The 26,019-nt window shown below is 45.3% G+C and overlaps 1 protein-coding gene across 1 annotated transcript in view; it reads left to right on the forward strand.

Annotated features, from left to right (window-relative positions):
• The window catches only part of AFF1 (ALF transcription elongation factor 1), a 175,996-nt gene that overhangs the window by 145,830 nt on the left and 4,147 nt on the right, over positions 1–26,019 (forward strand). The window contains exons 13-21 of the mRNA XM_068974980.1: positions 1,312–1,468; positions 6,489–7,433; positions 17,153–17,256; positions 17,895–18,132; positions 20,051–20,142; positions 20,309–20,369; positions 23,409–23,545; positions 24,138–24,209; positions 24,938–25,078. Of these exons, the coding sequence (XP_068831081.1) occupies positions 1,312–1,468; positions 6,489–7,433; positions 17,153–17,256; positions 17,895–18,132; positions 20,051–20,142; positions 20,309–20,369; positions 23,409–23,545; positions 24,138–24,209; positions 24,938–25,078 (1,947 nt within the window). The remainder of the gene's footprint in view (positions 1–1,311; positions 1,469–6,488; positions 7,434–17,152; positions 17,257–17,894; positions 18,133–20,050; positions 20,143–20,308; positions 20,370–23,408; positions 23,546–24,137; positions 24,210–24,937; positions 25,079–26,019) is intronic.

Consider the following 26,019-nt stretch of genomic DNA (forward strand, 5'->3'; position numbering starts at 1 on the left):
ATATGAAGAATGCAGGGGCACTTCAATGGATTGGCTGTTCTTTTATAAGCCAACTTCTTTGGGTTTTATATTGCAGGCCTCAGCAAACTTAAAAGGTCAGAAAGTCAAGGTTTTAGGCTTTGTAGGCCATAAAGCCTGTGCTGCAACTGTTCAGCTCTGCTTTTGTAATACAGAAGCAGGCCCGGATGATGCAGAAAATAAAGGGGTGTGGATGTATTCCAATAAAACTTTATTTAGAAAAGCAGGCAGCCAGCTTAGGCTACGGTTTGTCAATGCCTGATCTGGAGCAGCTGGCATCTTGCAGTTGACATAGCTCACAGTGTTCTTCAGGAAAATCCCCCAGGCATTTGTTAGGCAATTATCTGGTGAGCTGTTTCAAGGGTTTTCACTGATTTTTGAGCCACCATGAATAGGCCTTGGTCTCAATTGGATATCATGGTCATGCATTGTAGTACTGCAAGGTAATCTTTTTTTTTAAAAAAAAAACAAAACTTACTTTGTATTGGGGTATAGCTGATTAACAGCTGTGATAGTTTCAGGTGGACCTCAGAGGGACTCAACCATTCATGTATGTGTATCCATTCTCCCCCAAAATCTGCTCCCATCCAGGCTGCCACATAACATGGAGCAGATTTCCATGTGCTACACAGTAGGGTTTTTTTTTTTTTTTTTTTTTGATAGAGCATTAGGTTTTGTTAAGCCTTCCCTGATAGCTCACTCTGGATCAGGAAGATCCGCTGGAGAAGGGATAGGCTAGCCACTCCAGTATTCTTGGGCTTCCCTTGTGACTCAGCTGATAAAGAATCTGCTGGCAATGCGGGAGACCTGGGTTTGATCCCTGGGTTGGGAAGATCCCCTGGAGAAGGGAAAGGCTATCCACTCCAGTATTCTGGCCTGGAGAATTCGATGGATTGTATGGTCCGTGTGGTTGTAAAGAGTCCGACAGGACTGAGCGAGTTTCTCTTAGTTTTTATTATATAAAAATAATATATATTATTTTTTAACTTAAAAAAATTTTTTTAAACTTTTTATGTTGTATTGGGATATAGCCAATAAATGTTGTGATAGTTTCAGGTGGGCAGCAAAGGGACCCAGCCATACATATACATGTATCCATTCTCCCCCAGACTCCTCTGCCACCCAGGCTGCCGCATAACATGGAGCATTGTTCCGTGCGCTACACAGGAGGAGTCCCTGCAAGGTTCTCATGTTCTTTCGAGTAGCAGAAGAGCGGGCAAAGAGCGGAGTGAGTAAAGAGGGAAGGAATCCTCCTCGCCTGGGTCTCTGATTGCCTCTGTCGCTTCCCCGCAGCGCTCCGCCGGCGCTGCCAGCAGCCGAGGCCTCAGCACATTCCAGCAGCGCCGAATCGGAGAGCACCAGCGACTCCGACAGCTCCTCGGACTCGGAGAGCGAGAGCAGCTCCAGTGACAGCGAGGAGAACGAGCCCCGAGAAGCCCCGGCTCCCGAGGTACCGGGGGCGCCATCGACCTCAGCCCGGGTGCCGCCCCGTCCCATCCCGGGGGCGGCGCTTTCCTGCCTCGCTTTCCTGTTTGTGTTTACTTGCTCACCGGGCATCTGGTGTTGGAGCTTGGGGGGCGAGGTCTTCTCCCTCCTGTTGAAAAGGACGGGTCCTTCCCTGTGGCTGCCAGAGCCGTTCTGAAAAGCAACTCATTGAGAACGTGTACACCCCCTTTTCTTTTCCCTTCTTTTGAGAACCGAAGACTCTGTTTTCAGTAGGCAGCTATTTTCATATTAATGGGAAAGCGTTTTGAAATTTCAGGAATGCATGAATCCAATCAAAAGGAGGCAGCCTGTTTTAGCAAAGGGCAGGAAGAGTGAACTAGAAAGAAGCCATCAGAGGTTCTATTTTTGAATCACTAAAAGCCTGTGCATTAAATGGATGGCAGAGTAGTTTTGCCAGGGCCTCTCTCTTGGTCCCTCTGCCCCAAGTTGCCTATCCACCACCCTCCAGAGGTATTGTAAAGATAAACAGAGGAGACTGAACATCTCAGGCACTAAATCTTTCTGGAGGATATATGCTATTTATTGGATTTCTGAGTACAAGAAATGTAGTAACAATTAACAGAGTTGCCCAGTCTCTTCTAAACTTAGTGGAGCAGTGAAAAATGTTTGCCCCGGGAAGGCATTGTTAGTGACCCAGACCCACGTGTATAGAGAAAAGTATTCTGTGTATTTCAGGTAGGAATCCCAGGAAATGAGACTTGCTGATTAAAACAGTGTTGAAGTTTTCAGTATTTGTCTTTGCTGTTAAGAAAACAAGGCCACTGCGTTAGCGCATTAGCCAAATACGTCTGACTGAAGAGCGCTGTCCCAGGGCAAGGGAGGATGAGGACGGGGCTGAGTGTCATCTTGCTGTTGTTGTTAGATATGAGTTAATGTCTGGCATAGGGGTAAGTGCTCAGTAAATAGTTTTGGAGTGAATAAACATAGATCAGCATTAGTTGCACTTGAAGTGCCTTTCAGATTTTAGAAGCTACTCTCTGTATTTCTGGGGGCTGATCTCTCGTGAGACACTAGTTGCTGTTGAAGTAATTCTCCTATGCCCCAGGGGGAAAAATACTGAATATTCTCTACAGAGAAACTATGTGGTTGTTCATAAGGTCTTTGCTTTAGGTCTCACCTTATTCATGAAGGAAAATCTGCATGCTTGTTTGGTTACTGTGATAAGCAAGAGAATCCAATTAAATAATAAAATTTGATTCAAATAAAATGGAAATGGCACAGATTTGGCTGAATAATTGAAACTCGGAAGAAAAAATTAATCTGGCATTTGTATTAATGAAACATTGGATTGGCTTAAAAGTTTGGTTGGGTTTTTCTATAGCATCTGATAGAAAAATCTGAGCAAACTTTCCAGCCAACTCATTGGTTGTATCTTGCTGCTCAAGAGGTTATTGAATAGAATAGATTTAGAGACTCTTTGCTGGAAAATGATGTTCCCACTCTACTCTACTTTTTAAAAATCGCTTTCCTAAATAGGCTCATATTTTACATTTCTGTTACTATGCAAACTTAGACTTCAGTATGGTTTGTTGGTTACATACCAAGGCTTGGCTTCCTCAGACCTGGTTTTGTCTTTGTCTAGGTTTTAAACCTTTAATTTTCCCCAAAGTTACTTAACAACCTTTCTTTCCTTTTAAAATAAATACCTGCATTATTGTAACGCTGAGTGAGTCGAGCACTACATGAGTTCCGTAATAGCCCGGAGTTGCTAGTTTTAACTTTTTCACTCTATGTTTTATTTTTAATGCTGAGAAGTTCGCTTCTTAAAAGTCTCCATTTAAAATTCATTTGACAAAGTAGTCCAGTGATCTTATGAGATGGGAAATGTTATATGTGTGCCAACAGGCTGGTGGTGAACTTGGGGGAAAGCCACTTTGGGTCTCAGCTTTATAGTGAGTCAGCATGTAACCCTCAGCTCATCAGAATATGTGGGACGCATCGACCTTTTACTGCTTAAGTAAAGTTCAGAGAAAAATGACTCCTATTCTCAGTTATTCAAGCATCTGCTTAGTTTTCTAATCTAATTCTCTCTAATCCAGTGCTTTGGTAGTAAACTACCATGGTTGATTATCTGCTAAGCTCTTGATACTTTCTTCATAAATTATGTGATATGACCGTGAACCCTAGAAGGTTGGGAGTTTTCTTTTCACCTGTAAGGAAGTATTAACACTACGATTGAAACCCATAGTCGTTTAACTAGGAAGCCTTTTATTCTTACAACACCATGCCACTTCTCTCTGTTGTGTTTTTTATTTTTTCCTTCTAAGTCTTGGAGTTGTACTCCCTCACAACTATGCTGTTTTACAAAAACAGGGGATGTATATTGTGCATAGCTCAGAGCTTTTCTTTCAGGATAATTCATCCTAAAATAAATGGATTTTGTATCTTGAGAAGTGAGAAGTAAAGAGACATACAGTCAAATGTTTATTAAAAGGCTCATATGTTTTTGCACCTCCTCTGTGCAGTGTTTGGGTTGATCCAGCCCTAGGAGATTGGGGGTGGGGCATGGGGAAAGGCTGAGGAAAAACAAAAGTCCAAACCTTGATCCTGTCTAGTTTTCATCAGTCCCTTATGTAAAACTTTCCCTCGTCTCAGCACTCAGATAATACCTGGCCTTAAAGGAATTTTGTCCATTTTACGTGGTCATAGTAAGTATACAAAAAGGATCACCCCTACCCTTTCGCCTTGTCTGGATGTTCTGCCCTGCAATTGGGCCATCGGCCTCCCTTCTGGCCATTTTTAGGACCACAGTGGAAGAAAATGTGTTTTATTTCTGTATCCAGGACATTCCTTTAGGGACTACTAAATGTATCTTAAACTGCCCTGTTTGGGGTTGGGGGAGGGGAGCAGATGTTATTTATACCAGGAATGACCTCCCCTTTTGGTTCGTGCATAAGCAAGCACTCCTCTAGAGAGCAAGAGGATCGGTGGCTGTGGTGAGGTTGTCAGCATAGCCCTGATGAGGGGTCCCTGTACCTTTTCTGAGAAACAGTTTGAAGGATTTGGCTCCTTCCCAGGGGGTTAGAACTACCACCCCCTCAAGTCTTGGCAAGAAACAGTGTCTGACAAGTAGAAGCTGGGTATGAACTTTTCTCTACCCTAAACAACCATCCTGTCCCAGTAGAGTGTTGAGTGCAGTTTTAAATCCTGTGGGACTTTGTTAGGGTAGCTCTTCCTTCTTCCCTCCCTCCTTGCTCTGAAATTCAAATGAGAGAGCATGGGGGTTACAGTTGGTATAAGTGGAGGGAGATACAAAGAAGATACATTGTCTTAAGCAGGAAAACAACAACAAAATTCTGTAGCTCTCTTTCCTTAGAGTTCCTCTAAGTTCTGTTTTACTACTGTTATACTAAGCCCAAACTAGCTACCTGACCAGTTTAGTCCCTAAAATTTTTTCCTGGCCCCAAAGCCTTTACATTATATCTACATATCTTAGACATATTACGTTTGAAAATTTTTTTTTTTTTTTTGAGTTGAATTGTTTGGGATATCCCACTTGGGAAAACCGTTAGCAGCAGTCTTCCCTATAAAATATCATCCACTTACTGAAGTGATTGCCTTATCCATAATCTAATCAGTTAAATTCTGCATGAGATATCTTTCAATTAGCTTCCCGGAGTGTTGTGGAAATAATTTAATCATACAAACCACCTGTCAGAATGGATCTTAAGAAAAACATGCAGCATGCCAGTGATACACTGCCCTTTAAAAAGAAAGTAATCATTAATTACTCTGCTAACACATGAATATTTTCCCAAAGAACATAAAATTTATAGGTAGAGTAATATACCGATGTCCATGGAATTCTCCAGGCAAGAATACTGGATGGGTTGCCATTCCCTTCTCTAGGGGATCTTCCTAACCCAGGGATCAAACCCAGGTCTCCCTCATTGCAGGCCAATTCTTTGCCATTTGAGCTACCCAGGAAGCCCCAAGATACCAATAGAAGTGCCGAAATAAATATCTCACGTACACCACTGTGTGCAAGACATAAAAGTAGAATTTGGAGATAAAGACGTCCTTATTATTCCTTTAATGAGATCTAATAGCCCAGTTGGGGAGAGAGAGAATGTGATGTACCAGTAGTCAGCAGCAAAGATTTCAGCACGATATCTGCTGTTAGGAAAACAGGAGAAGCCCGGGACTTTTGTTTATTCTCCTAGTGAGTTGCACAGATAATCAGTATAATCTCACTGCTCTCAGTTGTGTGCTCTGGGGCCTCCCTGTGTTTCTTAGAAAAACAGGTGCTCATTCAGACCAGACTACCTGTAACAAGAGGCTTCGTGTTTGATTTTTAAAGAATTCAAGGGGGAACTCAAGGGTGACTAAAGTGAATTCATTTAGTTCTTTTTACCCAGAAGAAAAATTTGAAATTCAGAAGACAGTATATCTGTGATAAACTCTCGTGTATTAGTGTTTTTAAGTACATTGAGAAATGAAATCAAGTTTTGAAGAAAGTCATTTTCGATTGATGAGTATGTCAAAAAAAAAAAGGGATAAACTACAAAACCCATCCATAACCACTAAGACTTAGTTTATTCATTGACCTTCTTCTGAAAATCCTTGATAAAAGGATTCTTTTTGCTCTTCATTCTTTCCTATCATTTCCTGATAGGATAGTTCACAAGTCAGAATGAAAAATCTAATTTTATACTGTAATTATCAATGAAACACAGATTTCTCAGCAGTTGACAGTGGTCAGCACCGGTCAGTATCTAATGGTTTATTATTAGTCAGTGTCTGCTACAGCTGGAATTCCTGCAGCATGAACAATGGGAAGATTGTTTTAAGAGTTAATTGTTATAGGATTTACTCTGTAATTAGAGGGGGATCAAAAGGGCCTGAATTGTTAGGTTTGGAGTGAGTGCATCTCCCTGGGACAGTCCTGTAGCACTGGGCGGCTACCCAGAGGAGCAGACTCATTACTGCTCAGTTAACCCTGTCTTCTTTTTCCATGTTTGTAGCCCGAGCCTCCGACAACCAACAAATGGCAGCTGGACAACTGGCTGACCAAAGTCAGCCAGCCCGCGGTGCCCACCGAGGCCCCGGGTAGCACGGAGCCCCCGGCCCGACACCCGGACACTAAGGGCAAGGGCGGCGACAGCGCCACCGCGGGTCACGAGCGGCCAGAGTCCAAAGAGCTTCCCCCCAAAGGCTCCAGCAAAGCCCCCCGGGTCCCTTCCGAAGGCCCTCACGCGGGCAAGAGGAGCTGTCAGAAGTCCCCTGCCCAGCAGGAGCCCTCCCAGCGGCAAACCGTGGGAAGCAAACAGCCCAAAAAGCCCATCAAGGCTTCCGCCCCCGGGCACACCGATGCGCCTGCAGATGCGCGCGCCTGCCTGCAGGTGGAGAGCGAGCCCGGACTTCCTCCCCCGGCCTCCAAGGACCAGCCCTCCAAAGACAAGCCCAAGGTGAAGACGAAAGGGCGGCCCCGCGCCGCAGACAGCCGGGAGCCCAAGCCGGCGGTGCCCACCCCCAGCGACCGGAAGAAGCACCGCAGCGGCCCCCCGAAGGCGCCCCCGAAAGACGCAGCGGCAGAGGACCGGAGCCCCGAACACTTTGCGCTCGTTCCCCTGACCCAGAGCCAGGGCCCTGTCCGCGGTGGCGGCGGCGGCGCCGGCGCCAGGACTAGTGGCTGCAGGCTGGCCGTGGTGGTCCAGGAGGACCGCCGCAAAGACAAACCCCCGGTGCCTTCGAGAGACACCAAGCTGCTCTCCCCGCTCAGGGACGCTCCGCCACCACAAAGCTTGGTGGTGAAGATCACGCTCGACCTCCTGTCTCGGATACCCCAGCCCCCAGGGAAGGGCAGCGGCCCCAAGAAACCAGAAGACAAACAGCCACCAGCAGGGAAGAAGCCAGATCCTGAGAAGAGAAGCTCAGAAAACGCCAGCAAGTTGGCCAAAAAGAGAAAGGTGAGTGTGCGAGAAATGACCTTCCCTCCAGCGTGGACCGTGCCTGCGGCACACCAGGGCTGTGTTTGGTGCTCAATTGTCTTAGAAGATGATGTTCACATAACCCTGAACTGTCTTAGAAGAGGCTGCAAATCTTTGGATTCCACGTTGCTTTAGTGCCTAGTACCAGTTAGTCTTTCATGTAGATAAGTGCTAATAAATGCCAGATTACTTCCGCTGAAATACAGATGAGGCAGTCATTGAGAAGGACATACTGCTTTAGAATAATATAGCATTAAGGGTGTGTTTTATCTATTTGGATAACATTGGTATTTACCACCTGACCTACTAGGTTTTCTCTTTTATTATTTTTATTTATTTTTTTTGGATATACTGGGTCTTTGTTGCTGCATGGGTTTTTCTCTAGTGGGGGTCTACTCTCTAGTTGTGGTGTGGGGGCTTCTCTTATCGGAGAACATGAGCAGTAGGTGCACTGGCTCAGCAGTTGCAGGTCCCAGGCTCTGAAGCACTGGCTCAGTCGTTGCAGGTCCCAGGCTCTGAAGCACTGGCTCAGCAGTTGCAGGTTCCAGGCTCTGAAGCACTGGCTCAGTCATTGCAGGTTCCAGGCTCTGAAGCACTGGCTCGGCAGTTGCAGGTTCCAGGCTGTGAAGCACTGGCTCAGTGGTTGCAGGTCCCAGGCTCTGAAGCACTGGCTCGGCAGTTGCAGGTTCCAGGCTCTGAAGTGCTGGCTCAGTCATTGCAGGTTCCAGGCTCTGAAGCACTGGCTCAGTGGTTGCAGGTTCCAGGCTCTGAAGCACTGGCTCAGTTGTTGCAGGTCCCAGGCTCTGAAGCACTGGCTCGGCAGTTGCAGGTTCCAGGCTCTGAAGTGCTGGCTCAGTCATTGCAGGTTCCAGGCTCTGAAGCACTGGCTCAGTGGTTGCAGGTTCCAGGCTCTGAAGCACTGGCTCAGTGGTTGCAGGTCCCAGGCTCTGAAGCGCTGGCTCAGTCACTGCAGGTCGCAGGCTCTGCAGCACTGGCTCGGCAGTTGCAGGTCCCAGGCTCTTGGCTCAATACTTGTGACACATGGGCTTAGCTGCTCCGTGACGTGTGGAATCTTCCCAGAGCAGGAATCAAACCTGTGTTCCTTGTCATTGACAGGCCGCTTCTTATCCTCTGTACCACCAGGGAGGTGCTGGCCCATTAAGTTTTCCTTTAGAAATTAAAACCGTACATGAAATGAAATGTTAATTCTGATTTACTGACAGCAGTAATATACACTAAATGTTACTCCCGTGGTTTGATCTTTTTAATACTGATATTATGTCCATATTTTAACTCATGGCACCACAACACCTCGTTAATTTGAAACCACCATATTTAAGAATTTATGACCTCTGTTAATGACTTTTAATAATAAGCAGGGCATTGTGGGAAAAAGTTTTAGAGCTATTACAGAGTGGTTAGGGCATCTTTTTGAGTAATATAGGCTCTTTGGTGCATTGTGAAGTAGTCTGTCATTTAGTATAGTGTTTGGAAGCTTCACTTTAGGAATAAACATAATAATAATAGAAACAGTAACCCCTGTGTTATTTAAGATCCTCTTTACTTGGACATACGGTATTTTGAACAGTGTCCTTTCAACTTTTATCCTGAATTACTGAGATGTATTTCATTTCTCGATGTATTTTTTCACTGCTTCTGGGTGATGAGAGATTAGTGAATTCCCACCTGCTCCAGTGACATTCCCAAACCAACCTATCCAACATTCAGAATGAAGGACACAAGAAGGGCCAACTCTTTCCTGCCGAGAAGGAATAAAAAGTTTAACACTCCTGCAGATACATAAAAAACTTCTCAGTTACGGAAGTTGAGCTAAGAATAACAAGGACAGAAAGATCATGAAGCCTGCTGTCCTGTCTGATTTGACTGATTACTCCACGAGGTTAAAAATATAACATGACTTTACCAAAGAGTAAAGGGGGTGGTTTCTCCAGCACCTTGTCCAATGAGCCGTGAGGGTGTGTATTACTACCATAACTGCAGCGGGTGAGCCCACTGGGGTTGGGATCAAGTGTGCTAACTGGCAGTGCTGTTTCAGCTAGAAGCAGACATTTTCACATGCCTAGTAACTTTTTTTTATTGCCCCTTTTTTTTGGCTGTGCTGGGTCTTTGCTGTGGCAGACGGGGTTTCCTTATGGTTGTAGCTTAGTTGCCCCAAGGCATGTGGAATCTTATCTTGGTTCCTTGACCAGGGATCCAGCCCATATCTCCTGCATCAGAAGGCAAATTCTTAACCACTGGTCCACCAGGGAAGTCCCCTGATAACTTCTGAAACAATGTGTGTATGTAAGAGGTGTGAAACTTTATGGAGAAAATTGTGATGGACCAGGCTAGGGAAATGGTGCCTACACCTAACATGCCCGAGAAAGCCTCAAAAATACACTCTTTTTACCTCCTCCTGGGAAGTCTTTTATCACCTGTCTTCCAGCTACCATAACCTTGGGTTGGCCAAAAAGGTCATTCAGTTTTTTTCCATTACAGCTTTTGGAAAAACCCAAACGAACTTTTTGGCCAGCTCCAATATTATCTAGTCTCCACGGCTGACCTTCTGCGTCAACTCGAGCGGGGAGAAGTATTAGCTTCTAAAGAGCTTACTAACCAGGTGGGAACTGGAGTCTCCCTGGATGGTTGTCAGCTCAGTCCACCCTCCAGCACAAATCTAGAAGCTGTCTGTAGCTCCACCAAGGGAAGCCAGCCATCACAGCCCTTGGCTGAGCTCTGCTAGGGCAGCTCATTCATCTTCCTGTTCAAAGGATGGAAAAGTAATGACCCTCTGTTCTTAGGCAAGTACATGCTTGCTTTAAACCTCTGGCACACAGCTGAGCAGTGTGGCCTTGGGAATAGCCTGCCTGTTTGCTGTGGGAGTGACAGGATCAGGGTCTGAACCGGTCATTCCAAACCCTGGCTGCACGTCCCCGTCTGCTTGGGGAAAGCCCTGGGTACTGGTGAAGGGATGAGCACCACCCTACACGCTCCCCATTGGTGGTTTTCTTTTTTCTCTTTTGTTTTACTTACTATTCTCCCCTCCCCCCGCCCCATTTTTAAAATTTATTTTAAATTAGAGTATAAGCTTTACAATGTTGGGTTGGTTTCAGCCAAAATATACACATGGCCCCTTCCTCTTAAACCTCCCTCCCACTCCCCTCGTGTCTTCTAACTCCTCAGATTGGTGGTGCTGGTTTAGTCACCAAGTCGTGTCTGACTGTTGTGACCTCGTGGACTGTAGCCTGCCAGGCTCCTCCATCCATGGGATTCTCTAGGCAACAGTACTGGAGTGGGTTGCCATTTCCTTCTCCAGGGCATCTTCCCGACCTGGGAATCGAACCTGGGTCTCCTGCAATGTAGGCAGATAACTCCTCAGATTCTCTAATGCCTAAGGCTCTGGAGCAGAAGCTTTGTTACCAGGGTAGGACTGTACGGAGCTAGTGGTTTGGACCGAGAAATCTCTCCAGAGTGGTGCTTTTAGACATCATCGATCTAGGAATTCCTGGTCTGAAGTATGTCACTAGTTAGAAACATTGCTTAGGAGCCTTTAGACAAATATAAACAGCAGCCGACTGTGTAGTTACTTCCTGATCAGAGAACCATGTGTCATTGGTTTTGCTTCCTGCTGGATTCCAGCAGGTGTTAAGACTGAACACCGCACCCTCAGGTTCTCTGTGAGGGCCAGGCTCCCCACTTTCTTGCCAAGACCCTGACTCTGCTTATGAGTGGGGCTGCTCCGTGGGCAGCCCAGGTCTCTCTCACTCTTTAAATTTATTTGGCTGCACTAGGTGTTAGTTTCAGTGTGTGGAATCTTTAATTTCAGCATGTGGGGTCTCGTTCCCCGACTAGGGATTGAACCCAGGCCCTCTGCATTGGAAGCACAGACCAGTGGACCACCAGGGAAGTCCCACCCAGGTCTCTTTTTAAGCTTGGGTGCTTTCCTCCATATTTGGATAGTGTTCATGTTCTTCAGGGCTTCCCTCGTGGCTCAGAGGGTAAAGCATCTGCCCACAATGTGGGAGACCCGGGTCCGATCCCTGGGTCAGGAAGATCCCCTGGAGGAGGAAATGGAAACCCACTCCAGTACTCTTGCCTGGAAAATCCCATGGACTTAGAAACCTGGTAGGCTACTGTCCATGGGGTCGCAAAGAGTTGGACACGACTGAGCGACTTCATTTTCACTTTTCACTTTCATCTTCTTCATATCGAGTGTGAACACTAGAAAAAGCTCCATGAAGAAGTAGTGAGAACAATTGAATAATGGACCTGCTCCTTCCCATCCCTTTCTTGCCACGAAATTTAACAGGTATTTTCAGAGTGTTAACAGATTCTTGAGGGGGCTTTCCCAGTGGCTCACCAGAAAAGAATCTGCCTGCAATGCAAGAGATGCAAAGAGTGGGACATGACCACAACAGATCCTTGAAGCCACTTTAGACTCAAAAGTGTGAGAAGATGATTGTAAAGAGTTAATGGTGGTTAACAGCTGTGATGAACCCCTTGAATGTGGTGCCTATAGAGGTGTACCTGTATTTTTTTCTTTACTTTGTAAAGGAGTGGCTCGGGGACAGTTCACGAGAAAAAGTAGAGAACATCATGAGGGTAAATGGGCATGAACTTACATGGTCCTCCTTACATAAACTACAGAATTTCTTCCACTTGATTACAGTTTAGAATTTAAACTAGAACTTATATTTTCTTTTATGTAATTTTTAAGCTTCCTGTTTTCCAGACTTGGAAGAGCAGTTGAAGTTTAGAGGCACAACACAGTATATAATCAAGGCGGTACAAAGGAAAGGATTCTAAAAGCACACCGAACATTCCGAGAGCTAAGCTTTGCTCCAGGCGCTTTTCTAGATGTTGTTGTTCAGTTGCAAGAGTGACTCTGCCCTTCATTACCTCTCATAGATAATCTCATTTAATTCAGTCACCTTACAGAAGTCTTCCAAGTAAAACTCTAGACAGTTTCAGCAGTTGTTTAGACAAATACCAGAACAGGGAGGTTACATTTGTTCAGGGCTTTCCCTTTTCCTAAATAATTGCTTTACTGACCAAGAAGCATGGACACTTTCGGAAGCACATTGCAGTGCATGGTTTATATGTTTTGAAGAAGGGGGAGGGAAATTATGGGATCTGGTGGGAAAATGTGCATTTTTATTGCTTGATGATTGGTTCAGACCTTCCCTTCTATCCAAGATCTGCCTGTTTTCTCTTGGGTTGTTTCTCCAGATAGACATTCCCGGTTATTATCCTTCAAAATCAAGGGTTTGAAGTCATCCCTATAATTTCCTAAAACCACTTACATCTAATTTCTTCATGCCTGTTAGTTACCCTAAAAACGTCATATGGAGAGCTGTTTTAGGGCCAGTCTAATGCCTATGTTTCCCTGATGAGAAAGAAGGGGGAAAGTGGATACATTTTGCTCTTCCGTGGTGCTTAGCCCAGTGAATATAACCCGCCTTCTCAGTCAGTCTCCACCCTCATTCTTGGGGTCAGCTTGGACTTGTCTGCCTTGTTGTCTCACTGAGTTTCCGGCAGAGGCAGATCTTGGCCAAGTACCTGAACTTCCCCAAAGGCTGCTTCTCCACTTTTGCTCTGCTCCACGTGCTACCAAGTCGATTTGCTTCCCCGCGGGAGAGGGTGATGGAGTTTAGGACTGGACGTCTCTCGTTCAGCCGCCGCCTTTCGCAGATGGGATCCAGAAAGGCTTGAGGGCTTCCCCCTGATGGCTTGGCAGTAAAGAATCCACCTGCAAAGTGGGAGATGCGAGTTCCCTTCTTGGGTTGGGAAGATCCCCTGGAGGAGGAAATGGCAGCCCACTCTAGTATTCTTGCCTGGGAGATCCCATGGACGGCTGGACACAACTTAGCGGCAGCAAACTCCCCTTTCACTTGCAGTACCTGGCTGGCGAGTTGAGTGCCCTGGAGGCCTCCTCTCCAGAAACCGGCTCAGCAGAGCACAGCCCCAGCGCTTCCTTTTATGGTCGTCATTCTCGCCCTTTGGCTCCACTCCACAGGTGAAGCAGCCTTTGGCAGGTAATATGAAGCTTCCTGAGCCAACAGGTTAAGAAAAGTCAACAAGTCAATCAAGAGGAGCCTCCTCCTGGTGGAGATGTGGGCACCATGGAGACACTGTTTTTCTGAAAACAGGGAGCCTCCAAGACCCAGACCTGAGACTTAATCTGTGAATAAGCCCCTGGGCAGAGGAGACTCCTTTTTTTCCTCCTGAAAAAAGCATCATGCTTACCTCTCTTTCAGATGGTCTCTTGACCCAGAAACATCTTAGGAACTCCTCACCTTCTGTTTTCCAGTCTTGGATCAAGTCTGCGTTCCCTTACGCCCCCGGATGAGACAACTCCCTCTCCAACGGCCCTTTGCCTAATCCTAGATTCACTTTGAGAGGTAGTATAGGCTGGCCCCCATGCCAATGGAGACAGTTCACAGAGTGCCTGCTCCAGGGATGCCTCTGGGACTGTTCCTGCAGAGGATGAGAGGGTTCCAAGTACGAAAATACCAACCCCAGACTCATAGGAGTGCACTCCATCAAAGCAGACACAGTCGGCAGAAGGGAATTTTGCTTAATTGGTGTAATGGCTCTATGGCTTCCCTGGTAGTTCAGATGGTAAAGAATCTGCCTGCAGTGCAGCAGAGCCATGTTCAATCCCTGGGTCGGGAAGATCCCCTGGAGGAGGGAATGGCCACCCACTGCAGTATTCGTACCTGGAGAATCCCATGGACAGAGGAACCTAGCGGGCTACGGTCCATGGGGTCACAAAGAGTTGGACACGGCTGAGCACCTAACACTTTTTACTAGCCCGGCTTCTAAGTTGTTGCATGTCAGTATAAAGCATATTATTCCAGTAAGTGCCAGCACAGTTGTTAAAGCTAGTGTCAAAGTTGATCCTTGGTTCTGGGCTGTTCTCTTGACTCACCAGTTGGCACAAGCCAGAGTTAGACCAGTTTGTGAGGATTGACTCACTAGGAATCATATTTTCATGTGTGGTTTGTAAGGCCTGCCGCTTTGGTTTCTAGTCGTAACTAGCACGTCCCAAGCAGCATGAAGGTATACAAACAAAAATTAACTCTTTTTCTGCCTCTGGAGTTTGCTGTTTTCTTTAGAAAGTAACCTTGTGGGCCATTTATACTTAACTTTATCTTCAGGAATTATCCTTTGTGTTGTAACTGCCTGGAGATGCCTTCTATTTAAAACAGTATGAGGACTTCCCTTGTAGTGCAGTGGGCTGAGAATCCACCTGCCAGTGCGGGTAACATGGGTTTAATCGCTGGTCCAGGAAGATTCCATATTCCTGCTGGGCCAGTAAGCTCGTGCACCACAGCTGCTGAGCCCAAGCTCCAGGGCCCATGAGCTGAAACTTCTAAAGCCCAAGTGCCCTGGGTCCTGTGCTCTGCAATGAAGAGTGGCCCCCCCGCTTGCCACAACTAAAGAAAGCCTGAGTGGCAATGAAGTCCTGGCACAGCCAAAAAAACAAATTTTTTTTTAAAAAAGCTATGATTGGTACTCTGCTCTTCCACTGTAGGGGATGAGGGTTCAATCCTCAGCCAGGAAACTAAGAAGCTACATGCCGTGCACTGTGGCTGGGAAAACAATGAAACAACCCTATAAAAAAAGTGAAGTGAAAGTCGCTCAGTCATGTACAACTCTTTGCGACCCCATGGACTATACAGTCCATGGAATTCTCCAGGCCAGAATACTGAAGTGGGTAGCCTTTCCCTTCTCCAGGGGATCTTCCCAACGCAGGGATCGAACCCAGGTCTCCCGCACTGCAGGCAGATTCTTTACCAGCTGAGCCACAGTGTAGTAGTAATTAACTTCGTGTGCAAGTTAATTATCTGTCTGGGTATTTTAGCACATTCTGTGACTTTTCCCAAAGATAAATTTCCCACCTCTTGCAGTGTTTGCTACGCCAGCTGTGTGGCCTTTAATCTAAAACTCAAGAGAAATTCACCGGGGCCGTTGGTAGCAGAGCCTCCTGGGCACAGAGGTTGTAGTGATGAGGGTACTCACTAGGAGTAGAGTTCTGTTTTAACCAGTCATTTCCGGTTTATTCTGTTTTTCTCTGCCAACATCGAGTACCTCTAAAGTGTTCCCATTGTGAATTGTTGAATGGAGGGTGAGTTACCTGCTGAGCCCCAGCAGGGCCCCCCTGGCCACTGCCAGGGCCCCTCTCTCAACTCTCCTGACCTGTGCCCCGGGTTTGTGCTGCTGCCACATGAGAAACAAACAGCCATGTGACATCACTTGCTGTGTTTCAGTTGTGCCCGTGGGATGTGCTTATTTGCGTTATATGTTCGCTCCTTGCTAGGTCCTTCAAGATCTGTTTATCCCCCAGTCTTTCATCACGAGCAACTGATTTGTTTTTCTTTTACTTAACCTGTACATTGAATAGTTCTTCATTTGCCTCAGCTCATTGGAAGTTCAAGGTCCATTTTGCACGTCACCTCTAGAAAAGTGTAAAGAACAGTAGCAATATCATGCGACCTAATTTTACATTTTCATAATTTTACATTCTCTAGTAGCCACGTTAAAAAATATTAAAAGGAAAAAAAAAACAGTGAAAGCAATTTAAGTACTTTAATCCAGCGTATCTAAAATATTGGCACTTCAGCATTTCATCAGTAGAAAAATGATTACATTCTCCGTTTTTGTACAAAGTCCCTGACTTCACTTGTCACTCTGGACTTGCCTGTCTGGCTCTGGGACGGAGCGTGAGACAGTGCAGGATTGTCTCCAGGGGGACCAGCCTTGGCTCAGAGTTTCTTTCTCCACCCATATTTTCCCCTCTTCTGTGCGCACACCAGGAGATGAAAACCAAATATCCTTATAAGCCACCTTATATTTTGAAACAAGAGATAAATGTTTTCGGCAGAGTTTGCGAAGGGCTGGGTTGAGACGCACTCCCGAGCACCTGTGTTTGGGGAATGCAGGGGTCGGAGGGGGTAGGGTGGGATATGTCTCTTCCTTTTCCCTACTTTTGAGCAAGGCCAGGCTGCTTATTAGCAGAACTTGAGCCCACACATCTTAATTTATTCATTTTTCTTGGAGACATTCAGAGAACAAGGGAGAGACTGTGGTGAAAACCAGGGCCTCCCACAGTCGGATCACGTGAAAAATGTTTTTCCCTTTAAGGCTCTAAGAGAGGATTTCAGTTTTTTAGGGACTGGCCTAGATTGGCTGATGGTGTCCCAGATTTCTTTCCTGGTGAGCTGTCGGAGGAGTTTAGTTCTGCTGGCACCTGAGCTGATTGAAGGACTCCTGCTGATCACTTCCTTGTCCTTGTTAGAAGCTAGTGACTCTTCCCCACAGGCCGTCATGTGAGCTTAGGCCTGTGGGAAGGACCCTCTATAAATTGGATGTACATGTTGTCATGGAATAATACAACTGTTTTGCTTCCTGGGAAGAGAAAAACCTGGTTCTTTCCTTTTTGGATATCCTTCTTTTCCTGGGTTTGATGAATAGTCCTTCCTGCTGCACAAATCTGTCTCAGGATAAATCACATCAAATCTATATGGCCTGCCGCCTGCCCTCTGCCCGAACACAGTGTCGATGCTTAAAGGTTGCCATGTGCGTTTAGATGTTCCCGCAAGTCTCATTGTTCTCATTGCCTTTGCTGTGTATTTTTTCCCTCTATTTTGTCTGTACAGTTGTGTTCCTAACAGCTTAATGTTCTACAATAATAGGGTGAAGCAGAAAAAGACCACGATAGCAAGAAAGTCAGGCTGGAGAAGGAAGTCAAGTCACAGTCATCGTCTTCCTCTTCCCACAAGGAATCTTCCAAATCAAAGTGAGTATAGAGGCCGGGAACAGTCTGCAAAGGCGATCACAGCTTCCTGGATCACGTGCCCTGACACACATTTTCCTTCTGCAGTAGAATGAGAGAATAGTCAACTCTTTGGGGTTCATTTTGACAATACGCTAAATTTGTTTTGTTTTCCTCCACGAGGACCTTAGAGGAGTGAACAGTTGGTTTGGCAGCAAACTTAGATTTATCAAAAGCATGAAAAGCCTTGGCAAGAGTGAGTGAGTCATGTCACCATGTAAACCAACAGAGATTTGAGAGAGAAAGGGGAGGGGGTCCGATGTGAAGGGGGCAGAGAGGAGGTACCGGTTGTGCGGAGCTGCTGCAGACAGAGTTGTTAGGGTAAAAGGTTAAGACCACTGGCAGACTCTGCAAGCTTCGTGACAAGTTATGCAACCACATTTATCAACCTCATTTACTACTCACAGGTAGGACTCAATTTTTCAAAGGTTTTAAAAAAAAAAAAAGGCTCTGAAATTTGGCCTTTCCACAAAAATGGATTTCATGCTCTGTGATATCTTAATCTTTCATGTCAACAGCTACTTTGTCCTTTTAAGCCAAACAACGAAGCTGTGTGGTTCGTGTTCTGCCTTGACTTAGTTTTGCCTCGTGTTTCATTCCAGAATGTCCAGGCCCTCCTCTGAGCCCTCAAAGAAGGAAATGCTTCCCCCTTCACTCGTGTCATCCTCATCCTCCCAGAAGCCAGCCAAACCTGCACAGAAAAGGCCACGGCAGGAAGACCCCGGTGGCCAGGACCCCCCCAAAAGTGCCAGTAGTACCAAGGGCAGCCACAGGGACCCTTCCGCCTCCAAACACAAAAAAGCAGAGGGGAAGGTCTTTGGAAGCTCCACAGAGCACAAAGTAAGGAGGGACACAGTCGTGTCTTTAAATGTATCTTTAAATGCTCAAATAAGTCTTGACTGATGGTATTTCAGAGCTATTTCATCACTTTTAAAAGCCAGAATGAATAATTTGTGCTTAAATCTCCACTTTCCAGAGGGAGAGTAAGAAACAGTTCCTGTTACAAGAAAATTTAGTTGGCAGTTTATTCTTAAAATGGTTCAGATGTGAAAATACAGAATAGATGCTTGGGTTAATTTTCTATCCAATGTTTTGCAGTAAAACATGGTTACTGTGGTTAGTTCTTGGCTTGGATGTAAATACTTCCATTATTAGTGATAATGGGAAAAATTTACTTTCTCAAATACAAACTCCTTTCTTCCTGTTAACCTGGAATGGGTGAGAGAGAGAGAGAGAGAGAGAGAGAGTGTTGCCTAAGAGTAAGTGTTAAATTTTGTTTGTTGATAATCTGTTCCCTTGAACATTCTTGTCTTGTGGGTTTTCTGTGTCCCCAATACAATCAAAATCTACAGTTTCAGTTGAATCTAGCTGAGAAAATGCTTGACTAAGCCAAAGTGTGCAGTGTTTGAGTTCTTTTGAGCTCCTTTTGGGCTAATTTAGAGAAATAGTATTAGGTTGGTGCAAAACTAATTGTGGTTTTGCATTGTTGAAATTTGCCATTTGGTATTGAAATATATTCTTAAATGTGATTACGTTATACATTATTTTAATGCATATTTCTCACTTTGTGTTTTTGGCTAATGGCTTATTACTTGCTGTTTATATTTGTTTTAGACTATGGAAATGATGTTAGACAAAAAGCAAATCCGAGTGATTTTCTTATTTGAGTTCAAAATGAGTGGTAAAGTAGTGGAGACAACTTGTAACATCAACAACTCATTTGACCCAAGAACTGCCAATGAAGGTACAATGCAGTGGTGGTTCCAAAAGTTTTGCAAAGGAGGCAAGAACCTTGAAGATAAGGAGCACAATGGCCGGCCATCGGAAGTTGACAATGACCAATTGAGAGCAGTCATTGAAGCTGGTCCGCTTACAGCTATACGAGAAGCTGCTGAAGAACTCAGCATCGACTATTCTACGGTCATTTGGCATTTGAAGCAAACTGGAAAGGTGAAAAAGCTTGGTAAGCGGGTGCCTCATGAGTTGATCAGAAATCAAAAAAATCATTGTTTTGAAGTGTCATCCTGTGAAACAAAAGTGAACCATTTCTTGATAAGATTGTAACGTACGACAAAAAGTGGATTGTATGTGACAACTGGCGATGTCAGTGGTTGGACCAAGAAGAAGCTCTAATGCACTTCCCAAAGCCAAACTTGCACCAGAAAGAAGTCACAGTCATTTTGGTGGTCTCCTGCCCTTCTGGTCCACTACAGCTTTCTGAATCCCAGTGAAACCGTTACATCTGAGAAGTGTGCTCAGCGAATCGATGAGATGCACCAAAAACTGCAACGCCTGCAGCCGGCATTGGTCAACAGAAAGGGCCCAGTTCTCCACACCAACACCCAGCTGTACGTCAACACAACCAACACTTCGAAAGTTGAACGAATTGAGCTACGAAGTTTTGCCATATTCACCTTACCTTTTTGCCAGTCGACTACCATTTCTTCAAGCATGTCAACAACTTTTTGCAGGGAAAATGCTTCCACAACCAGCAGGAGTCGGAAAATGCTTTCCAAGAGTTCAGTGAATCCCACAGCACGGACTTTTACACTATGTGAATAAATAAACTTATTTCTCAGGGGCAAAAATGTGTTGATTGTAGTAGTTCCTATTTTGATTAATAAAGATGTGTTCGAGCCTAGTTATAATGATTTAAAATTCACGGTCCAAAGCCGCAGTTAAGTTTGCACCAACCGAATAGGTTTATGTCAGTGATCTTAAATGTGAGAGGGTGATCGATGTGATGATTTTTTTCAAGGGATCGTCTGGAGATACTGCAAACCGTTTTCCAGTGCCTTCTTTGCCAAATGGTAACTCCAAACCAGGGAAGCCTCACGTGAAGTTTGACAAGTAAGACCTTGGGTGCTGCTCCCTGCATCTTCGCCCACCTCCTGCCCTCCTGCCCTCCTGCCCCCTCTTCGCGCCGCCCGGCCCCCCCGTCCTTTCTAGTCCTTTCACTCCAGTCCAGTGCCTGTAGCTTCCTATGACCCACTCCTGGTCTTTTTCTCTCTTTCAGACAACAAGCCGATTTTCACCTGAAGGAAGCCAAAAGGTTGAAGGACAAAGCAGAATTAGTGGTCCGTCTTGGCTCTTTCTCCCTTGGGTGGAATGTTTTCTGATAAACTACTTGCCATCTCATTCTGCCGTATTGCACATCGCTAACCGGGGAGGGGGCTGGTGGGGGAAGGCAGGGCAGCGTGGGGCGTAAGAGCGTCAGCAGGGTCAGAATCAGTGAGGGGTGAGGGGTCCTAGTGGAGTAACACGACTGTGGCTTCATTGACTCGGTGTGATCGTGGGCAGATAGGGTACCAGCGCGTGTTTTCTGTCTGCATGAGTGAAAGTTGATCTACCTGAAAGTGTTTCATGTAATACACACAAGTGCTTCCTTGTGTCCCACTGAATCCGTTCTTTGGATGTGAAAAACAACTCTTGCTTTTTGAAAGCTGGTCAGTTTTTGTTCACCCCAAAACATTTCAAAAAGTAAGGTAGCCTGTTTGCACTCCAAAATTATTTTAAAACCCCAGAGAGACTAACAGTGAACAGTGGACCAATGCCATCAGAGGAAATTTTACAGTGAGGCTGACGATGGTTCTGTTGCTAAACAAGCAAGGAACTCTTTCCCTGGTGGCTCTTGGACCTTCTGGAAGGTGGCAGTTTTTGTTAGTTACATACATAATTAAATATGCTTTTAATTCTCCACTGCAGTATAGTCAGATAAGGCTTGCCCTTTGTCATAGTTAAACATCCAAGACTATGGGGTTTTATTTACTTGGTGTATTCCCCACACCCAAACCCCTGCAGAGAGCATATGTTGAACTTTGTACCACAACAGCGTCAGTTGCTTTGATTCTGCCATGTGCAGACATAACCACGAACTCCGGTGGTCCACGGGGATTGAATGGGATCCATCCGTGGTGGCCGCAGAATCCACACCCACCCCGCTTGCTCGGTGTTCTGCATCCCCCGTCTGTGGACTGGCACCTGTTCTCAGGCTTGGGAGGGCTGGGCCAAGTCCTTTTTATCAGGTCCCTGTTCATCAGGGTAGGCTCCTTCCCACTTTGGCTGCTGTGAGAGGGTCACAGGCAAAGTTAGGTGCTATCTGCAAAGTGACTCTGTACTGGGATGGCCTGAGTCAGATTGAGATGCCTCAAGCTGCACCAGACAACACTGTGTCCTCAGCCTCTTCCTTTTACTTCTCTGAGGCTGTTGTGAGAACTGTACGAATCTTTGGGTTTTCGACATAGAATAAATATTAGGTACCCTGTCTGCCACTCATCGACAGCTTATCTTGACATTGGGCACTTTCAGCACTGAGTCCCTCATTATTCAAACAAGATTCCTACTCCAGCGAACTTTTTTGTGTGTCGTGTTTCATCTGTACATATGCACATCTTCTTTCTCCTTTCCTATGGCTATTGCATCTGTTTTAATAAACAATTTTAACTCATTCTACTCACAAAATAATGCTGGTTTGGATGGAAACCTGAATGACCAGCCTCTCTGTTATGTTTTCCTTTAATCACACAATGTCTTAAACATGTCCATCTTTCACAGCAAATAGTTAAGTGCATAACGTGAAAGTGAAGTCGCTCAGTCGTGCCCGACTCTTAGCGACCCCATGGACTGCAGCCTGCCAGGGTCCTCTGTCCATGGGATTTTTCAGGCAAGAGTACTGGAGTGGGGTGCCATTGCCTTCTCTGATAACTGAGTATAGAGGAGTGTATTTCATCTCTATTCTTCTTTTACTTATTGTTGGCTAAGGAAATTAGAACTCGGCAACCCACTCCAGTATTCTTGCCTGGAAAATCCCAGGGACGGAAGAGCCTGGCAGGCTACAGTCCGTGGGGTTGTAAAGAGTCTGACACGACTAAGCACATGAGCACAGCATGTATCACCTTTAACACTGTCCCAGGAGGCCCATAGAGTTATCACAGGAATATTCTCACTAGTAACCTTACAGAATCCTCAAAGAAGTGGGAATTGGCAAATTGCCTTAGTATGGTTATTTTTGTTTCTACCCTGAGGCCAATATAAATTTTGAAAATTCCACGAAAGAGATGGTATTGGATAAGTAAATTGGAAGAGTTAAATTCCCACCAGTGAAGCAAACCAATAAGGCCCTTTACTATTGATTATTTGGGGCATGCTGATTGGATTTTTATTCTTTCTGTCACTGATTTTCTGAGCCTGGGTTCTCTAGAAGAAATGTCTTAAAATGAAGTTATTTTTTAAAATGAAAGGTAGCAGCCATCTTTCTTTGCCAGACCATGTTTCTTTGCCGATTCCTTACATTCCACGTGCATCTTTATGGTTTTCAGTCTTTCTCTTTGAACATACCGCATTAGAGGCGTTAGCAGACACTACAGCCTTGCCCATGTCATGTTGACCAGTTGCTTTTACCTCGTGTGCCGCTTATGTGTGTGGAGAGGAAAGTGGAGGCTCTCGCCCCAGTCTCTGTCGAGTTGGCTGAGTTCCACCAAGTGAGAAGAGTGTTAAGTGACAAAATGCGTATTCAGGCTTAAGTGACCGCCAGTATCTGGTTGCATCCATACGTCTGCATTCCTGTTGAGGGACTCTGAAACGTTATCCCTGTTGACCCAGAGGACTGCCTTGTGCCCTTAACCCAGGCTTCCAAAGAGGGGATCTGTTGGGCTGTAAAATACATCAAAAGATTATTGTTCGACATGATACCTGAGATGCTTGTAAACCATAACATTTTTTTACTTGTTGCGAGATAAAGTTCAGCACATACAAAGAAACCATGAAGGCATCATTCTAGATGTATAGAATAACCCTCATATAATGGGTAACTGCACACTAGTAACAAGGGGACCATGTACTTGGTGCCGTAGCTTGAGTGTGTACTTCGGTAGATTTTGAGAAGTGAATCTTATTATGATTGTCTTCTCTTTCCTACTGAATTTTTGCTGGAAGAAAGTTCTCAGTAAGTCAGAGCGGACGGGCTTTGGTTATCATGGTTGAGTTAGTCTGTCCCTGACTTCTCTCCAGCCGTAGTTCAGCTCAGACGGTGGGGGCTGGTTTCTGTAGAGAATATGTGTGAGAAGCTGAGTAAAGTCCGTGTTAGGCTTGACAAGGACCGTGTTCTTCGCCCACAGACGGACAAGGTAGGGAAGGCCTTTAAATACCTGGAGGCTGCCTTGTCCTTTATCGAGTGCGGCGTCGCCCTGGAGTCGGAGAGCCCCGCGTCCAAGTCGGCGTACTCCATCTACTCGGAGACCGTGGACCTCATTAAGTGAGTGCCTGCCCGTGTTGTCTTCCTCTTAGCACTTCCTGTCCTCACCTTTACGGCTTTAATCCATGTGAACTTTGGTGTGAGGACAACTTAACAAAGGGGAGCCTTTAAGAAGTCACTGATCCAGGAAGTTGGTTGCTTTTCTGTGTTTTTTTTTTTTTGGTCATAAATTGAAATTGTGTCCCAGATGAAGTGCTAAACCAGAATAACTCGGTCCGGCCAAGTGAACGGTGAAATGCCAGTCCCTTTAGGGAGGGGGTTGGTTTTTTCCAGCTTGACTTTCTTATCAGGTGCCCTCTCATTTCCGCTGCGGCCCTCTCATCTTTATCACCTGCATTTCAGCAGGGGACTCGGTAAGAACACAGGTCTGCTTGGTTTCAAGCAGGTGGGTAGGTGAGAGAGCAGGCGTGTCCTCTCCTCGTCTTCTGGATGGCTTGAATTGTTGCCTTGTTTGTCTTCTCTGCTGCTGTCTTGTGGTCACATCTTAAGGAAAAATTAATATGAAACCAAGACAAACATAATGAGGTGTCTTTGTGCCTGGAGTTTTCTGACTGCCTGTTTTGACTTGATGCACATGTATATTTTCCTGTAGGTTCATATTGTCATTAAAATCCTTCTCGGATGCCACAACGCCAACACAGGAGAAGATATTTGCTGTTTTATGGTGTGTATTTTTCCCTTTGTCTAGAAAGTATTACATTTGCTTTTTCATCTCTTGATGTTACCAAGAGAGTTTGATAGCTTGTTTTCTTAAAATGAAAATAATAATGAAAGGTGAATCAGTACCAGAAAGTGGGAGTTTGTGTGTCAAGGGGTTAATCTCACTGGTGATTAATTATTATGAGATGTCATCTACTGCCATTTTACTGACGACTCTGATTCTTTGGTCTTGTGACTTAAATTATATCCTTGTGTATCTGTGTTTGACCATTAGAATGCAGACAGATTCTTTACCATCTGAGCCCCAAAGGAAGCCCATTCATTGGAAAAGAACCAATTCATTGGAAAAGCCTGACACTGGGAAAGAGTGAGGGCAGGAGGAGAAGGGGGCGACAGAGGATGAGATGGTTGCATGGCATCACCGACTCAATGGACATGAGTTTGAGCAAACTCTGGGAGATAGTGAAGGATAGGGAAGCCTGGTGGGCTGCAGTCCATGGGGTTGCAAAGAGATGGACACACACAGCTTAGTGACTGAAGCACAACAGATATATTGGTGCTGTTTCACCTGTGTTTACTTCTGACGCTAGTACAGGGAGGTTCTTGATGTTCTTCCTCTTGTTAATTGAGGAAAATCCAGTGGTGGAAAAGGTTTGGTGGCTTGCTGTCTGTAGTGGTGATACTCGTGTCTCCAAGGCAGTGCTTCATTTCCACTTACCTTTTTGTTCACAGCATGCGCTGCCAGTCCATTTTGAACATGGCAATGTTTCGTTGTAAAAAAGATATGGCAATAAAGTATTCCCGCACGCTTAACGAACACTTCTTCAAGACTTCTTCCAAGGTTGCTCAGGCACCTTCTCCATGCATCGCAAGGTAATGACCAGCCTAACTGAAATAACTCCCGGTGTTAAATGCTCTCTTTATGTGCCTCTTGTGTGCCTTCAGCATGTCAAAATACTTCCATGTGCGGTCTTGCTCCTTCAACTGGAATCACCTGCACATCTCTACCTTTTTGAGGAGTCATTAGAAATCACGATATTTGCTGGCTAGGCAACATAAAGAGATAATTGTAAAAGAATACAAGGTCCATATCTCAGACCTTTGAGGATGTTTAGATATGCCCAACGATGCAACAGGCAAAGCCAGCAGAACCAGAGACAAAATCCTTTATCCTTCTAGACCAGGGGTCCCCAACCTTCGGGATCTAATGCCCAATGATTGGAGGTGGAGCTGATGTAATAGTAGTAGAAATAAAATGCACAATAAACATAACATGCTTGAATCATCCTGAAACCATCCTGCCCGCACGCACTCCCCCGCAAAGTCCGTGGAAAAATTCTCTTCCTCAAAACTGGTCCCTGGTGCCGAAAAGGCTGGGGACCACTGTTCTGTACAGCATGCCATCTTGGCATTTCACTAAACAAGAAGTTTGCAGAACCAGTTGCCTGCCACATTTTCAGGATCTGGAACAGAGATGAAGAAAGAAAACAATTCAAGCTAAATTCCTTCCCCCGCTTGGTGAACTGCTCGTCTATCCCATGAACTGTCGAAAAGCAGAGTCCTTGTGCAGGTGTTTTTGAGATGAAGATATAGAATTTCCTGCCCTTTAGTACTTGTCTAGTTTTTTTTTTTTTTAATTTGGTCATCCTCCTTGAAAAGCTCCCAGTTCTGATGGGTTTTGCTATTTTAAGAGCATCACCTAGAAGCCTGCCCCATTTCCAGCAGGTTCAAAAGAGGAGATTCCCACATGGCTTCTCTTAAAAAAAGACAGTCCTGATTGAGAATGAACTTCTTACCTCTGAAAATGACTACCA

This window comes from Capricornis sumatraensis, chromosome 7 (assembly GCF_032405125.1).
Source record: "Capricornis sumatraensis isolate serow.1 chromosome 7, serow.2, whole genome shotgun sequence".
Lineage (NCBI taxonomy): Eukaryota > Metazoa > Chordata > Mammalia > Artiodactyla > Bovidae > Capricornis > Capricornis sumatraensis.